Source organism: Actinia tenebrosa, unplaced genomic scaffold (genome assembly GCF_029948245.1).
Source record: "Actinia tenebrosa isolate PJP-AT-01 unplaced genomic scaffold, QUT_ActTen_1.0 PGA_scaffold11__36_contigs__length_13525064, whole genome shotgun sequence".
NCBI lineage: Eukaryota > Metazoa > Cnidaria > Anthozoa > Actiniaria > Actiniidae > Actinia > Actinia tenebrosa.
The window spans coordinates 13,141,128-13,160,422 of NW_028292571.1; the positions used below are offsets into that span (position 1 = coordinate 13,141,128).

At 35.1% G+C, this 19,295-nt stretch overlaps 2 protein-coding genes across 4 annotated transcripts in view; both read right to left on the reverse strand.

Annotated features, from left to right (window-relative positions):
* Window positions 1-19,295, reverse strand: part of LOC116287758 (uncharacterized) — a 92,475-nt gene that overhangs the window by 69,155 nt on the left and 4,025 nt on the right. The gene's annotated exons all lie outside the window — the stretch shown is intronic.
* Window positions 9,486-9,959, reverse strand: LOC148912623 (uncharacterized). Its single transcript, XM_089027229.1, has one exon. The coding sequence runs from the start codon at window positions 9,957-9,959 to the stop codon at window positions 9,486-9,488; it is 474 nt and encodes a 157-aa protein (XP_088883355.1).

Consider the following 19,295-nt stretch of genomic DNA (forward strand, 5'->3'; position numbering starts at 1 on the left):
ACATAGATTGTATTTCAGGTACACACCAGAAATTAATCTCAAATGATCAAGCAACATCAAAAATTCCTCAATTACTTAAACAAGACTATGCTGCAAAGCTGGAGAATATTTTCTCAGAGGATATCATAGATGAAACAAATATAAATTCACGTGTGAAAAAATTTACCAATGTTATTCAGGAACTAAGTATTAAAGCAGGTTTTCGATATTCCAAAACTATTGAAGAATCAAGGAAGGTAAACCCTTGGTTTGACAAAGAATGTCAAACTGAAAAGAAATCTTTATTACGAATCGGTAGATCCATTTGTAACGATCCAAACAACCAAAACTTACGAAGAAATTTAAGAACAAGGAAAAAGAATTTTAGAAAAATTTGCAGAAATAAAAAGCGTGCATATTACGAAGCGAAAATTAAAGAATTAGACTTTAAGGACCCCAAAAAAGTATGGAAGCAATTAAAAACAGCTTTTAATTTAAAAGGTGCAAAACTTCAATCGAAACGAAAAGAGGTAAAGATTGATCAATTTTACAATATGTTCAAGGAACAAAATTCAAATAAAAATGATTTGCTTACTGATTCAGTATCTGAAAATATAGACGAAGAGGATAACACTGATCTCAATTCTAACATAAGTCAAGATGAAATAGCCAATGCTATTTCTTCTTTAAAGAATAATAAGTCCCCAGGTAGAGATAATATATTAAATGAATTATTGAAAGCCGGAAAAGAACAGTTACTTAAACCACTAGAAAAACTGTTTAACGCAGTTCTTCACTCAGGCGTCTTTCCCAAGGAATGGAGCAATGGTCTCATTATACCAATATATAAAAAAGGTGACGCAGGTTTGGCAGAAAATTATAGAGGGATAACCCTCTTATCATCTCTTGGAAAACTTTTTACGCAGATACTTAATAAAAGATTGGTAGATTACCTTGAAACTAATAATATTCTTACAACTGAGCAGGCAGGTTTTAGAAAAAACCACAGTACAGTTGATAACATATTAGTCCTCAAATCAATGATCGATAAATATGTCAAAACCAGAAAAAAAGGAAGTAGATTACTGTTCTCGTGCTTCGTAGATTTCAAAAAAGCATTTGACTCCATTTCAAGAAAAATTCTATTCGAAAAAATAAGTAAAGTTGGGGTAAAAGGAAGTTTCTTCTCGGTCCTTGTTTCTATGTATACAAATGATGAATCAGCTGTGAAAGTAGAAGATAAAATAACGCATACCTTTAAATGCTACACTGGGGTAAAACAAGGTTGTATGTTATCCCCTACCTTATTTAACATATTTTTGCATGATCTACCAGAAGTATTTGACGACGAAGAGTCAGATCTTACTGAAGTTAAAAACTCATTAGTTAAATGTCTTCTTTATGCAGACGATCTAGTTCTGCTATCAACAACGCAAAAAGGGCTTCAACACCAATTAAAGAAATTGAAACACTTCTGTAATATTTCGCAAATAGCTGTAAATCTTGATAAAACAAAAATTATCGTCTTCAATAATAATGGCAAACGGATGAATAAGTATAAATTCTACTTCAATAGCAAAAGACTTGAAAACGTGAAAACATATAAATATCTTGGTTTGTTATTCTCCTCTATAGGTACGTTTTCCATCGCTCAAGAAGAACTTAAGAAAATAGCTCTCAAAGCCTTGTTTAAGCTCCGTAAGGATATGGGCGATCACTTCAGAACAGATATAGATCTCACAATACGACTTTTCAATAGCTTAATCAAGCCAATCTTGTTATATGGTAGCGAGGTCTGGGGTGTGGAAACAAAGAAAAATCTAAATATAGATCCACTAGAAAAAGTGCAAATAAAATTTGGTAAAATGCTTTTAGGAGTAAGTAAAAAAGCGTCTAATAACGCATGCCGAGCAGAATTAGGGCTCTTCCCAATAAGAGTTTACGCAAAATTAAGGGCAATCAAATTTTGGATAAAATACATGAATCGTGCTGATACTGATAAAGCAAAACTCTCAGATCAGACAATAGCTGATAGTTTCTTACAGAGTTCGAACAATTCGAGATGGACAGAGAAAATAAAATTAGCCCTTGATAAGTTAGGTCTAAGCTATTTATGGCAGCAAAATACAAGTGAGAGAATGACTGACTACCAATTAACTAAGCTGATGAAAAGCATTAGACAAAGAATTGAAGATCAAGAATTTCAAATTTGGCTTGCAGACATACATAACGATTCGGGAAGAAAAGATTCACAGAAAAATAAATTAAGAACATATAGAACATTTAAAAAAGATTATAAGCGAGAGGAATACTTAAGAGAGGTAACTAATATTAAACACAGAATAAGTCTGACCAAACTAAGAATAAGTGATCATTGTTTACAAATTGAAATAGGTAGATATACAAGACCATATACCAAACCAGAAGAAAGAGTGTGTCAGATATGCCAAATTGAAGTAGAGAGTGAATTACACTTCCTACTAACATGCCCAAATTACTATAATGAAAGAAAATATCTTATTGATAAGATTGAAAATATAACACAATTACGAATAGAAAATTGGTTAAAAAACGAAGAAAAATTTGCTTTTATTATAAATCCAAAGAAATCAATACAAAAAATAGTAGCAAAATATATATATGATTGTTTCAGCAAAAGAAATAACAGTATTTGAATGAATATCTAGTTAATATAAAGAATAGAACCACCGTTATATTAAGATGTGCCTAAGTATTCCTCATCTACACATATTACATTTTCTTCTTTTTCTAATAATTTGATATAACTTATGAAATATTGTAAATGTATTGTAAATTTATATTTGTGTGATTGTAATGTATTAATAATTATTAGCATTAAGTCTTAAATATTTTGTAACAGATATATAGACGCTAATAATGTAAATAAACTAAACTAAACTTAACTAAACATGATTATAAAAATGAGCTTAAATTTGTGTTGTGTTGAGATATGTTATTGTATAAAGAGAGGTACCTTGTCTTTTACTTTCAAAAGCAAAAAAAAAAAAAAATTAAAAAACATTTTCAAATGCCAATTTACTGACAAAGAAAATTTTATTTTGTATTTGCATTGCATTTTGCGTTATTTTCTATTTTGCCTCAGTTATTCTTGTCAAGTATAAATGAATGTAAGCTTATTAGTTTTTCAAAAACTTTTGTTGTTAACAAGATGAAAACTGGTAAAATTGAATTTTCAAAATCTAGTAAGCTTATGTTTTCAAGCTTCTCGAAAAATAGTTAAGACTTTTATGAATGAAAATACGGTTCTTGTAAAAACATAAAACTTTTGATGTGGATAATTAACCAAACATCGTTATTAGTGTAAAAGAAGTAAAAGTAAGCTTATGTATTTTGCTCACCTTTTTTTTACCAGTTTTCAAGTCTGTTTCATAGTCTTGATTTGTCCATAAAAATTCGGAAATCTCCAAAATTTCGATTTCAATGAAAGACATCCGAGGTAAATTTCACTAAACCTGATATTGTATTGGATTATTTGTAGTTATCTTTCGTTTTATAAGTAAAATTAACCAGGAATTCAAAGCTTTAAAAATGTCGGCCATAGAAAACTTTGTCGAAGAATCTTCCAAGAAAAAAACTAGCCCCTGGGGGGTTGGTAGTGAGTTGTGTACAAAATTCATATAAGTGGGAGAATATTGTCGCGCAAAGAAAACAATGTAGTGCATTTTGATTGATTGGTTTTCAGTGCATGCTTTTTATTATGGGAGACATTATCCTAATATTGAATTAAAAAATCGAAGATTTTTTTCCGATTTTAATTTTATCTTCCATATTCATTCAAATTGGGCTCCCTGTGACTTGCGTATCGGGAGCTCCGCTTTTAGGCAGTGCCTAAATATATTTAATATGTACTAAAAAATATTCTGAGCGTTTGCTGGCTATTCTACTTCTCTTCGTGGATTGATACGGGTTTTAGAACAATTTTCGGTGAATTTGCATTGATTTGACCCCCTCCGACGACCATGATCCTTTGCGTTTAGACAATAGATTGTTTTGATGTGACGTCATAGTGAAATAGGGCAATTTGAATAAGATAGGATGTAGTGGTAGTATTGGTTTTCTTTAAATTTTTTATATATAATACCACTGGCTTCTTTAGGTAGATTTTTGTCGATAATTTCAATGCTAATATCCGTTAAACATTGACTATTAATTAGACCGTTTTATAATTTCATATTTTAATTTATTCAACTTTTGTTTTTTTTATTCAACTTGATAATGACATCGGACGATGTCGAATCGTTGTAATCTTCCAAAGAACTGATTATTTGTATTATATGAATATCATCTAAATAGGCCAAAACTATAAGTTAGATTTTTATTTGGATAAAAAGAAATGTTATGTTCATAAGATACCATGGTTTAGATATAATCTTAGGAAGGAAAGCCTGATCAAAATCATGGATTTCACACCAAAAACAAAAAGCAACGATTATAGGAGTTTTGAGTTGATATGAAATGGATGAAATCAACCAGGCATTCCTCTAGTATGACCTCAAAGGCACATTGCAAACACTTGAAACGGTGTCAAAATCTATGAAAAACATGAGCTATAGTCCATGCTGAAATAATCGAAAATGCTCAAAAGTAGTTTCCCAAACGAATTTACTTAGGACGTTTTTTTATAATTGACCAAAAATCAATGTAAATGCATTCAGTTCATGAATAAAGTAAAGGATAAAAAAATACCACAAAGATAATTAATTAAATGGAAAGTAACAACGACATTAGTGTTTAATTAAACTATTAGGGAAATTCCTGTATCGAAATCACGAGAGATGTTTTTGGTACTGACAAGGTACGCCTTGTCAAAATCATAGATTTTACGCCAAAACAAAAAGCGGGACTTTAAGTTGATGTGAAATGGATGAAAAACGAACATGCGTTCCTCGATGTCGAGCCTTAGCTATTCTAGCTGGGCTCGCTGGTATTTATGCATGAGAACTGATTAGCATATCAGGAGAGATAACTAGCTAAAAACTAGCGTGAGCTGCGTCAGTGTTTCTAATGGAACAGTAATGATAAAAGGGTAAATTATACACCGTGAAAAGTTGAAAAAACTTACTGACGTTTCGGACGCTAGTCCTTCGTCGGAGTAAAAGAGAACGAGGTGTTAGAAAGGAGTGTTTATATACCGAGAACAAGACAAAAAAAAGCATTAGCATATCAGTCATTCCACTTCAAGCCTGCTACGGCTCGGACGCGTGTCTTCTTGCTCCGGTTTTACCAAACCTCAGGCTGAACGACGAGTATGAGTTAGGAAAACTTGATGTGCAACCTGCAATTAGTATCGGCGAATGGGTAAGGTTTGTGTTGGTATTTTATCTTTTTATTTAACGTTAATATTACCATTATGTTTAGTACGTGTCCTTGGTTGCTTCAAGTTCTGTTCGGGTTTTTACTGCATAAGATTTGTGTACTAGTTCACTGTTGCTATTTTACTTTTTTTTTTAACGGTATTATTACAATTTTATGTTTTGAACATAAAATAAGTTTCGTCTTTATGTCTTGTACGTGTCTTTGGTTGCTTCAAGTTCTGTTCCGGTTTTTACTCCATAAGATATGTGTACTTGTTCACTGTACATGTTTCCATTTTATTATTTTATTTAACGGTATTATTACCATTTTTATATTTTTGAACATAAAATATGCTTCGTCTTTATGTATTGTACGTGTCTTTGGTTGCTTCAAGTTCGGGTTTTTACTCATTAAGATTTATGTACTTGTTCACTGTTGCCATTTTATTTTTTTTATTTAACGGTCTTTACTACCATTTTATGTTTTGAACTTAAAATATGCTTCGTCGTTATGTCTTGTACGTGCTTTTGTTTGCTTCAAGTTGTTTGCTTCAAGTTGTGTTCAGGTTTTTACTCCATAAGATTTCTGTAATCTTTCACTGACTTATTTGTATTTTTGTTTTATTTCCTTCGACCTACCTTATATAACTTACGTCACGTGATATGTGACGTCATACACCCAAAATCATTGGGGTGACTACATTTCTGCCAAGTTTCGTAATCACAGCTTATATTGCCTAGTTTCTAAAACAACTTACTTCCTTCCCAGGGCTAGAACTAATTTTGGGAAGTTTAATATTAGATTTTCAGGAATTAAGTGCTGGAATGCAGTTGACGATTCAATAAAAAAGCTTAAGACTAAGACATCATTTCGTGAGAAGCTGAGTGGTGTTTTGCTTGGCTCACATACCTCCTGATTTTTTTCTTCTCTAATATGCTTCAATAATATTAAATCATATATTAAATCTATTTTTGTTTTATTTTGTTCTTCTTATGTTATTTGATGTTTAAATTTTGTCTTCTCTTGTCAGTTTGTAATTGTATGTAAGTTTTATTTATATATTATTGTTTATTCTATTTATTATTATCCTAATAAGACCCAATTTATACTATTCTTAATGCAAATAGCAGCTGTCTATCTTGGTTATATACTACAGTTATTATCGACAGCTTGTACTCTTAAATCTGTTTATTCTTATATTTTCAAATTACAATTGTAATTAGGGTATTAATAATTAAAGTTGATTGATTGCTGCGGAGAAACTGGGACAGGAGGGAAGTGTGGGGCCACCAGACGTTTGGCCACCAGACGTTGATGGAACTTGCCAAGCTTACTTGCATGTATTGGCCCTTTTTAGCGGAGCTCCCGCGCGGAGCACCATACTTAAGAAAAAATGGTAAACCATCCAGTTGATTTTTCATGGCTTGGCTGACGTCATTTCCCTCCGCTTGATGTCAATGAAAAACTACTCGCAAATGCGGCTCCCAAATGCACAAAAAAATTCGCTTTAGGACAAGTTATTGACCAACAACACATTAAAAAAACCTTTCATATAATCAAAGATGGATCAAGAAGTGTTCTGTAAGGTGTCAGGTGTGTGTTTTTTTAGTAAACAATCATATATTATTTATTATTTTGACGAGAATTTTCATCGACAAATCAAAGAATTTCCGCTCTCAAAAATTTTTTTAAATATTGAAATTAATCTATTTTAATGCTGGAGGAAATATAACACGGAGAGCACATTAAGACAACAAATATTCATCCTTTACTTAGCTTTGTAAATATTTAACAATTCCGCCTTCGGTTGTTTTTAACCAACTATCGAAAATGCAGCTTTGTTCGCCTCCTATCGCGGGGTCCCATCGGCAAAATAAAGAAGGCTTTCATTCAATAATTTTATATCTTTCTCGACAGATAATTTATCTAATTGTAGAATGAAATATAAATTTAATCAAATATTGAACTGTTTATTAAGCTGTTCGAGCAAGTATGATAATACAAATGAGATTGAATTTGTGTTGTTGAGAGATGTTAAAAAAGCTAAAAATATTCAAAAACATTTACAAACGCCAATCTACTGACAAAGAAATTCGTCATTTTGTATTCTGCTTTGCCTTTTGCATTATTGTCTATTTTGTCTCAGTTGTTCTTGTCAAGTTTAACTGAATGTAAACTCGTCTCGTTCTGTAAATTAAAAGACGTAATTATTAAGTAAGCTTATTTTAGTGCTCACCTTAACCAGTTTTCAAGTCTGTTTTTTAGTCTTGTTCGTCCTAAATCTCCAGATTTTCGATTTCAATGAAAGACATCCAAGGTAAATTTCACTAAACTTGATATTGTATAGGATTATCTGTAGTTATCTTTCGTTCTTTTTAAGTAAAAGAGATTCAAAGCCTAAAACTGTCGGCGGCTTGGAAGACTTTGTCGAAGAATCTTCCAAGAACAATACTAGCCCCTGGGGGTGGTGATGAGTTGTGTACAAAATTCCTAAGTGGGAGAGTATACTCACGCAAAAAAACGAACAAACAAACAAACAAAAAAAACAATGTAGTGCATTTCGATTCGATTTCACTGCATGGTTTTTATTATGGGAGAAACTATCTTCATCTCGAACAAAAAATAATTGAAAAAATTTTCCCCGATCTTATTTTTACCTTTCAGTTTCATTCAAATTGTTCTCCCTGTGCATTCCGCGTATCGGGAGCTCCGCTTTTAGGCAGTGCCTAAATGTATATATTACAAAGGAAAAAAAAAAAATTGTAATGAAGAATTAGGATCAGAAAAATATCTTAAATTGATGACACATTTGGTTTAACGTTCAGGGCCTTCATTTCACAAGTTTAGTTGGTTAATGATCTCCAGCCAATTTTCTCTCGCTGATGATACCTAATCATTTATTTTCTTAATTTCATTGCGGTAAAAATACGGTTCTTACCAAAACCCAAACTCTTCATGGATAACCAAACATTGTCATGTAAAAGAAGTAAAAGTAAGCTTAGGTTTTTCTCACCTTTACTTTTAAGCAGTTTTCTATTCTATCTTTATATGCCGTGATAATTTGTTCATAAAAAGATTATAGGAAATCTCCGAAATTCAGATATACCCGTATTATATTTTCCGACTCTAAGTAAGTGAGTAAGTAATTTATTCATGTAGACACACAGGAGCTTACAATAAAGTCTCGTCAGAACGTGCACGTGCTAAACTAACATCTATAAAATACAATATAGATTAAATTATAGATCTAAAAATATTATGTAAGTGTAGAAATCTACGTAAAAATATACTGAACCACCCCACCCCACCCCACCCAACCCCAACCAACCCCACACCTACTCAATCTATAATTTAAATTCCCCTAAATATACAAAAAATACATAATAGAAATCCATGTTCAATTAAAACCACCCCACCCTACACCTATTTCGTGAAACCATATAAACCTAAATTAAAGAAAGAAATGTTATGAACTGCTTCAACAACCTTAAAATTATCATAAATGTAATAACCGAGCTATCGGACCTACTCATAATCTATAATTTAAATTCCCCTAAATATACAAAAAATACATAATAGAAATCCATGTTGAAATAAAACCACCCCAAACCATATAAACCTAAATTAAAGGAAGAAATGTTATGAATTGTAACTACTAATTAAATAATAATGAGAAAAACTTAAGTAGATATTTTACAAATCTATGCCTAATATAGCGATTCAAATTTTAATTAAAGCCCTCTTGAGTTTTTGTAGACTCCCACAGTTTCTGACCTCAACAGGTAGCTTATTCCACAACTTATAACTAATATAAGAGAACGACTTATGCATCCATTCAGAGTTGAAACGAGGTTGAGCCAGATTACTTCCCTTCCCCCTTAAATTGTAACTAACTTCTTAAATCTAGAAAATCCTTAATATAGTGTGGATCAATAGAGTTAAGGCATTTATATATAAAGATCAATGCCTGATAATACCTACGATGTTTTAAATCTATATACATACTAACTTTAACAGACTTTCATAGCTTTCGTTCTTAATTTAAAAAAGTGTTATAAAAACATAATAATTAGCATCTTCGAGTCTGTTGTCCTGAACTTTCCCAAGACCAATAAGTATTATGCTACAATATCCTAAGTGTGAAACTATAAATGATTTGTATAACAGAGTCATTGTGCTCGCACGGATACAAAGCGTGAGATTCGTTTTAAGGCAGATGTCTTTTCATAAACTTTCTTGAGCTGCTCTGTGATATGCTCCTTAAAGGTAAGCCTTTTATCCAATGTGACGCCAAGAATTCTTAAAGTTGGTTCGATTTTTACGACATCGTTGCCATTGACTTGGGAATCGTATTTATATGTTGATGGACCAAGGTACATCGCCTGCGTCTTGGTATTATTGATGGACAGGAAATTTTGCTCCAGCCATGTAGATAAAGTTGACAAATCATTGTTGACTATGAACTGTAGCGCTATTGAGGAGGCGTCTGATGCATAACCGCTGGTATCGTCAGCATACAATCTTAAAGAGATATTGGACACACAGTAATTGATGTCATTCATGTTGATGTTAAACAGTAATGGACCGAGCAGATCCTTGTGGTACACCGACTGTAACCGGACTCCAGTCTGAGTATGTGCCATCTATTTTCACCCTCTGATGACGATCTTTTAGATATTCGTGAAGAAGCTTTATAGCCGCGGTTGAAAATCCGTAAGCTTGTATTTTAGACAAAAGAAGATTATGGTTGACACTGTCAAATGCTTTGCTTAGATCCACTGCAACAGTCATGACAGTATCTTTTATGTCTAAATAAGCACGCCAGTCTTCAGTCATTTTTAGAATAGCCGTAGAGCAAGAATGTCCCTTCATATATCCAGATAGGTTTTGAGACAGCAGAGGAGGCTTTGCATTATATATTTGATCATATATAACTTTGTCGAACACTTTGGACAACGTGGTTAAGATGGAGACAGGTCTATAGTTGGTTTCATCGGTTTTTCATGTATTGGTGTAATGTTGCTGCTCTTCCACTCTCTGGGCAGAGACTGAGTAATTATTAGGTGATTTATAAGCTTAGTAACCTCGCCTGCAATACTTGGGGCGAACGATCGTAGTAGGCGCGATGATATGCCATCCATTCCAACAGATTTCCTCAGATTTAAATGTTCCAGGATGTTTTTACATATTTTGTTTCGACCGTAGTAAAGAAAAATTCATTTAAGTGCTCCCTGTCACGTATAGATAAAGCACTAGAGTGAGTGTCCATATCATCGATTGTGAGATCTTGGGTGTCTTGCTTAATTGCATTACAAAGATATTCATTAAAACATTCAGCAACGCACTTGGCTTCGTTAATGACATGATTTTCGTCAAATAAGGTGATTTGAGTTTTCTGTTACTAGATCTATGAATCATGAGGAATCATAAGTTTTATTTTAATTCTTTATAGTTTCTTGGCAACGAATAAACTTTAAGATGCTGTATTCGAGTATGAGTTTACTCTTACTAGATCTATGAATCTCTGGAACCATGAGTGTCATTCGGATTGTTTATAGTTTCTTGGCAACGAATAAACTATAAGATGCTGTATTCGAGTATGAGTTTACTCTTACTAGATCAATGAATCTCTGGAACCATGACTGTCATTCGGATTGTTTATAGTTTCTTGGCAACGAATAAACTTTAAGATGCTGTATTCGAGTATGAGTTTACTCTTACTAGATCTATGAATCTCTGGAACCATGAGTGTCATTCGGATTGTTTATAGTTTCTTGGCAACGAATAAACTTTAAGATGCTGTATTCGAGTATGAGTTTACTCTTACTAGATCTATGAATCACTGGAACCATGACTGTCATTCGGATTGTTTATAGTTTCTTGGCAACGAATAAACTATAAGATGCTGTATTCGAGTATGAGTTTACTCTTACTAGATCAATGAATCTCTGGAACCATGAGTGTCATTCGGATTGTTTATAGTTTCTTGACAACGAATAAACTTCAAAATGCTGTATTCTAGAATAAGTTTACTCTTACTAGATCAATGAATCAGAGGATCATTCAATGCATGCATCAGCAAGTTATTAATGATTTTGATCTTACGCAATCTCTTTAATAGCCCAGACCCATGAGGTTCGCTTCCTAGATTATTCAATGTAGCGCAAGTGTTGGATGATTTTGATCATACGCCATCTCTTGAATAGTCGAAGCTCTGTCGAAACAATTCTGCGCTTCTTCATGCTTGCCCAGATCATGGAGATTCGATCCTAGAGCACTCAATATACGAGCAAGTGTTGGATGATTTTGATCATACGCCTTCTCTTGAACAGTCAATGCTCTCTCGAGATATTTCTGTGCTTCTTCATGCTTGCCCAGTTTACGGAGGTGCAATCCTAACCTATACAATATAGGAGCAAGTGTTGGATGATTTTTTATCATACGCCTTCTCTTGAATAGTCAATGCTCTCTCGTAACATTTCTGCGCTTCTTCATCCTTGCTCAGACGATGGAGGTTCAATCCTAGATAATTCAATGTAGTAGCAAGTGTTGGATGATTTTGACCGTACGCCATCTCTCCAATAGTCAATGCTCTTTTGAGACATTTCTGCGCTTCTTCATGCTTGCCCAGATGAATGAGGTTCGATCCCAGATTATTTAATGTAGTAGCAAGTGTTGGATGATTTTGATCATACGCCATCTCTTGAATAGTCAATGCTCTTTCGAGACATAGTTGCGCTTCTTCATGCTTGCCCAGATGAATGAGGTTCGATCCTAGATTATTCAATGTAGTAGCAAGTGTTGGATGATTTTGATCATACGCCATCTCTTGAATAGTCAATGCTCTTTCGAGACATAGTTGCGCTTCTTCATTCTTGCCCAGATGAATGAGGTTCGATCCTAGATTATTCAATGTAGTAGCAAGTTTTAAATGATTTTGACCGAACGACTTCTCAGCAATAGTCAATGCTCTTTCGAGAAGTTCCTGTGCTTCTTCATGCTTGCCCAAACTAAAGAGGGTCAATCCAATTTTAGTCAATGTAGGAGCAAGTGTTGGATGATTGCAATGATGATAAAATTATTTGATCATTAGTACTGTTTTAAACAATGTTTTCGCAGCTTCATGCTTAGCGTGGGTTTGGCAGACGTCTCCAGCGGCCGAGAAGTAGCTTACGTACTCGTTTTGTTTTTGTTCAAAATTTGTTTTCTGTTTTATTGGAGATAAAGATTCCGTTGTAAAATTGGTTAAATGTTTTGAGAAGTGCATAAAATGCACTGCTACCAATTTTGTTGTTGTAATGTGATTGACGTTGTTCTCATCAAAGGCTTTTAAGAGTGCTGAAAAAGCATTAATTACGTTTACCAAGAAATGAAATTCTTCTTTTTTGCTCTTGTGTAGAACAATATCTTGTAGACAGCTATGTGCAACTTGATGTATACCAATCTCTTTTGACTGGCCTTCGGAATAATTAAGAATAAGTGAAGATGAAAAGACAGTGGCGGCCACGACTCCTTCGTCTTGATCTGTCATGCACCGTGTTACATATTCTACGACATATTCCCAGGGTATCCGCTCAGGGCCCAACGCAGACAAGAACTGAAAAGCATGCATCATAACCATGTCTGCAGCCATTTCTTTTTCTAAGGCCAACTTGACTGCTGCAGTCATTGATTGAGAGTAAGTTACGCTAATTCTTTTATACTCTCCTTCAGTCGCTTCTCGCTTGCCATTTTCAATCTTCTGTAAATATTCTTCCCATGAGATTGAGGTTTTATCACTTACACGCTTCATGTAAGTTGCTGCACACGCTAGTGCTAGTGGCTGGAAATCTAAAGCCTTCGCAACTCGTAAAATGCATTCTTTATTTGAAGCAACGCCCGATATTTCAAAAAGTATTTTTACCGCTTCATCAGGTTTCATACCGCGACTAAGGGATAAATGGTAAGTGTACGAATTATTGGCACCAATAGATCGACTGTCTTGTGTGGTAAAAAGTATCTGACCATTGCCTTCCGTCTTCTCTCTCGCCTTTGGCAAGAATCTGAAGACTGATTTAACGTCTGTGACGTTATCCACGATCAAGAGCCATGAAGAATACTTTCGCAGTTTGGGAGCTACAAGAGTTTTAAGATGAATAAGTTTGTCTTCCGGAGAAAGATCTTTTGATGTTCCAATACTCGTAGTAGATTTCTCATCGCAGTTTAAAGTAATTGCAAATCCAATATATGATTGTATTAATGTTTCTGTACTGGATGCGTTTAGGGCGAACACAAACTTTACTTGATCTGTCGCGTTATCAGGAACATCATCGAAAACCCTCTCACCTATCTGCCTTGCTATTTCACTTTTGCCACAGCCAGGATTCCCAGACAGATAAACAACCGTTATTTCATTTTTGTTTGCGCTTCTCAACCTTGTCATTTCTTGTAGTATCTCATTCATTTCGCTTGGACGATCGATAACTTCGTGGGATGGTTTGGGTGGCAAAACACAAAACGATCGTGGTTCCTCGTTACGTTTTTTCTCCTTTTCTAACTGTTGCTGAGTGAGACGTAGTTCCTCCTGAGTGAGACGTAGTTCCTCTGTAGGAAATGTTTTCTGGTTTTTGATTGCCTCTATATCAGCAGTGTCTAGTTTTAGGGCGATAAAAGCATCTATTACCGTTTGGATAGAGGTTTGAAATTCCTTTTCTCTTAACTTTCCATCAGACAAAAGAGCAAAGACTTTATTACGGAACTGACGTAAATCATCCACGGCATTCTTAACAACGGGATCGAGACCCTTGCCAATACTATCTGAATAAAGAATGGCAACAAAAAGACAGGTACAGTCCCATTCAAGTCTATTGCCATTTCTCAAAATTAAAAGTTCTCGTGATTTTCTCTTACGACTTTTCGAAGATTCCATGCTGTATAAATCAATGCCATTCTTAGCCGTATCTTGCCACGGGCCGTGTGTCGCCTGGTAATGAGTGTCCCATAATTGCTTGAAGACTACTCGTAGTCTTTTAGCAATGATTCGAGTGGTGACGTTGCAAACCCTGAAGTAGTTAAGTTCTTCTGTGGAATACTCTTGTGCTGCGGCCATCTGCAATAACAATACAATCCCAGTCAACAAATAATTAAGAGCGACTGTCCAGAAATATCGAGCAAAATCGAAAATTTGTGGCCACAATCAAAAAAATAAAAGTCCTTCATTTTTGGTCTGTAGACACTATTAGATGAGTTTATGAACGTACTGGGGTCGGTTTTTCGATCTACGTAAAAAATCCGGATTTTTTTGAAAAAAACGATTTCACCCCGTGTCGGTCTAAAAATTGCTCAAGAAACGGCTGCGAATTACGCTTTCAAAAACATTCTCGCTCCAAGTGAAAACCTAAGTTACAATCAAATTTGCAACTGAATTCAAGAAAAGGGGTGTTGAACAATTGTTCCAGGTGATTTTAGACGTTTTAAACTAAACTTTAGATAGAAAAAATTGCATTCTTCCAGCACAGTTATTCACAGTCTCGATTTTACCTCACATTTATAAAAGCGATTTCTTGCATGTGGCCATTCTCCAATTTTTACAAAACTCAAGCTGTACAATGTTCAAATGATAGAATAACACGAACTACAAAAATTAGTTTGGGTTTTTCAACAGGCCTTATGAAAACTTTATGCGAATTTGGAAAAATTTGCCATGTAAATATGCAAATTAGCAGTTTGTTTACATCTCTACACCACAGATCACGGCCGCGAAAAAAGTCATCTAAAATAGTTTTAACGGCTTATTAATCCACACATTAGCCTATCTAATGACTATAAGCATGATTGGCCTTTGTTATTATTTTAAACGATTATTTGTTGAAGTTAAGCCTACACTTCCGGTGTTGAAGACACTCAGCTTGCTTGCCTCGGTGGCATTCCATCGGTGCGTAGTAAACTTAGTAATCATAAATGACTGTTAACATGCTCTATAAACGTTACTATTCCTCACTAGTGGTATCCAGCTTATCACATAGTATTTTCACATACTGAGTATGCTTGAAAGTTTGCATTACTTTGTAAATAAGCAGGGATCAAACCTGTCAAAGCGGATTATGTGAGCTGATGGCGTGACAAACGACAGTTTGCGCGGAGCCGGACGTGACGTCGTTTGGTACAGTACGTTTTTTATTGCCTGAACATCTTGTGATTTGGCATAAACTAAAGAGAATCACTCATTATAAAGATTTGTTTTTTTAGTTGTCATATGTTTTCTTGCTTGATCGAAGTCATGTTTAAAATTGGTTACATGTATAATGAGTGCAGTTGTAGCCTGATATACAATCCCCCCTCCCCTACCCCACTAGCTTCATGGCTGTACAATAGATCGAATGTATGATAGACTCGCCTGGTTTCGTGGAAGCGTAAATCTGATATAAGACTATGAGAAAAAAGAAAATACATTTTAAAGTATATATATAACATTTTATGTCGATAGTGCGATTTGATAGAACTGTGATCTGAACATGACGTGTGTGTGGCCGAAATGTCCAGGAATTTGATAGTTTCAATCAAATTCCAAAAATTTGTTGTACATTACCAGGTAGACAAAAATAAAAGCAGCATTTAACAAAGTGTTTATAGTCAGTATAGAAATTTGTTAATTATGGTGAGCATCAGTTATGGAGGCTCGTGAATCATGTTCTTTTCAAGCTATCATTTGTGGTCATTGTGGGTTTGACCCAAAAGAAAGAAGTAGATCTGTCACTAACGTTCCTTTGACAAGATGTAAACGGGATACCGCCGAGGACAAACGATGTTTTAGTATAGTTGAAGTTGAAACCGAGGTCGAATTAATTCTCGCAAGAGTATGTATTTTTGAGCCCTCTAGAAACATAGACAGCCCTACAATCTGTCGGAATCACCGTGCGTTTGGGCGTCAGCTGGAAACGGACATCAGCGAAATGTTCTGTACCCGTAACTCTTTCTCAGCACAAAGCCGATGTCAAAAGGAATCCAAAAGCAGAGTGGGGTTTGAGCAAAAGTGGATCGAAAACTGTGTTAAAAGAGACTGGTGTTTTTCTTACTGTTGGTTCAGGAAGGTTGGTGGATTGTTAGCATTAAATTGACTAATATATACGGTCTATACGACGCCATGACTACTTGCGCAGTGCTCAGTCGTGAAATTGTGCAAGCTTGACGCTACTACATTATTGATTAGGGACTGGTTATAAAATATAGGGGGGGGGGGGGGTGGGAGTGGGCAAAATCAGAATAGAATCAGTGTTTTTTATCGTGGCCCACATAAAATGATGCTGAAAATCCTGATGACCCAAAACCAGTTTAGAAGCAAAATTGCAGGCCCACCCATTTTAGTTGTCAAATTTTATCAACAGTCCACCCCTTTTAAGGAGTTCAAAATTATGTGTCCCATCCCCTGATTTTGCCCCCCAACCCCCCCCCCCCCCCCCCATACTTTATGACCAGTCCCTTACACATATAGAAATAGTCTTGGGGAGGCCAACGAAGAGAGTGAAGTTATCTTACGAATGGAAGAATTGACTTTGTTAAGTCGAAAAACACGAGGGACGCAAGCTACTTGATTGCAAATCGATGTGGGATGTGGTTCGATGATTCTATTATATGAACTTATTATATAAACTAGTTCTTTGATGTCTGAATTCCATGAGACATTAGGATGCGTTCATAATGTATGGCAGAGAGTGGTGGTGAGGGGGGGGGGGCAGATGAAATTTAGGGGGATCGGAAAAAGTTTTACCAATAAAAGGGGGGGTGGTCTTAAGAATTGTTTTGTCATTTAAAGATTTCATCTGCCCCCGCCCCTTCTGCCATACAATATGAACGTAGCCTTATTCAAATCGGGGTCTTTTTGTCGTAAAGAACAATATCATTGAAACTCATAGAGAGTCTTGATAACGAGTGATTCTCTTTAGTTTATGCCAAATCACAAGATGTTCGGGCAATAAAAAACGTACTGTACAAAACGACTTCACGTCCGGCTCCGCGCAAACTGTTGTTTGTCACTCCATCAGCTCACATAATCCGCTTTGACAGGTTTGATCCCTGCTTATGAGTGTCTTCAACACCGGAAGTGTAGGCTTAACTTCAACAAATAATCGTTTAAAATAATAACAAAGGCCAATCATGCTTATAGTCATTAGATAGGCTAATGTGTGGATTAATAAGCCGTTAAAACTATTTTAGATGACTTTTTTCGCGGCCGTGATCTGTGGTGTAGAGATGTAAACAAACTGCTAATTTGCATATTTACATGGCAAATTTTTCCAAATTCGCATAAAGTTTTCATAAGGCCTGTTGAAAAACCCAAACTAATTTTTGTAGTTCGTGTTATTCTATCATTTGAACATTGTACAGCTTGAGTTTTGTAAAAATTGGAGAATGGCCACATGCAAGAAATCGCTTTTATAAATGTGAGGTAAAATCGAGACTGTGAATAACTGTGCTGGAAGAATGCAATTTTTTCTATCTAAAGTTTAGTTTAAAACGTCTAAAATCACCTGGAACAATTGTTCAACACCCCTTTTCTTGAATTCAGTTGCAAATTTGATTGTAACTTAGGTTTTCACTTGGAGCGAGAATGTTTTTGAAAGCGTAATTCGCAGCCGTTTCTTGAGCAATTTTTAGACCGACACGGGGTGAAATCGTTTTTTTCAAAAAAATCCGGATTTTTTACGTAGATCGAAAAACCGACCCCAGTACGTTCATAAACTCATCTAATAGTGTCTACAGACCAAAAATGAAGGACTTTTATTTTTTGACTGTGGCCGCCCCGTGCTCGATATTTCTGGACAGTCGCTCTTAAGTACGAATCAACCAAGGACAATACGAATTTCTTTTAAAAATCACTCCATTGTAGTTTCTTCTTAAATATCATAATTGTATACATACATTAAATATATCAACTGAACAGTTGCACTTACATTTAGACAAATTTAAAACAATCGAAAATTAAACGATGTCGAAAATGGTCCTGTGGACGAAAAATTTTGAGGCGTCTTCATACGAGAGTAAATGATCGGAAGAAAACCTGAAAAAGCGCTATTAACTGTATTTCACTTGTTTCATCTTTACCACTACTTGTCTAATTAACAGCCTTTTAAACTCCGTTTGACCTGAAAGAGCACCCAAGCCCACTAGCTCGTTAAGAATTTCCTTTTATGTCATTGCTATTTCGAAAATAAGAGACTTTCCTTGTCCTGTAGGTAATCAGAAAAATTTCTAAAAATTTTAGTTTCGTTTTGTAACGGATCTACAACTCTCTACAACTGTTACACACAACTGGTTGTTAGAGCAGTTTTCGTATGACTGTAAACAGCTGGTGGCACGAAAACAGTCGTAACACTGCAAAGTATATGCCAGTGTTGTGTCCCTGTGACTAGCGGTAGCACACACCGAGTGGAATACTGTACTCTACATTTTAATACGCCATGACCATTACAATACGATTAACTAACCTAGATGAATACTCTTTGATAACTCGTGACAACTGAAATCAATACTAGAATTACAAAATGTATATATGTTAATCCTTATGAGGGACACGCCCTCATGACGTTACAGCATGACCAATCACATAGCGCGAGTATTTACTCTTCAATTTACATTAAATCTAATGCCCGAAACATAGATTTTCGCAAAGCCCGCCGCTTTTTTGTATTTTGACTCGGGTACGATGGACTATTCGTTCTTGCTTCCCGCCAAATTTACCAAGCCAAAAATCAGTCGGTAAATTACAGCCAATCACAATGCTCCAAATTACAGCCAATCACAATGCTCAAAATGACAGCCAATCACAATGCTCAAAATTACTGCCAATCACAATGCTCAAAATTATAGCTGTCAATCACAATGTAAGATTGGTAAGATTATCTCCATCCGTATCTGTCAACACAACGATGTCAACATGAGATCAATATCTGAGGCTAATTGATACGGCTACCATATTTTCAAAGACCACCAGTAACAAAGCG

Bases quoted from the DNA above. Each gene is read 5' to 3' on its own strand.
- LOC148912623 (XM_089027229.1), bottom strand. From the start codon at position 9,959: ATGGCACATACTCAGACTGGAGTCCGGTTACAGTCGGTGTACCACAAG.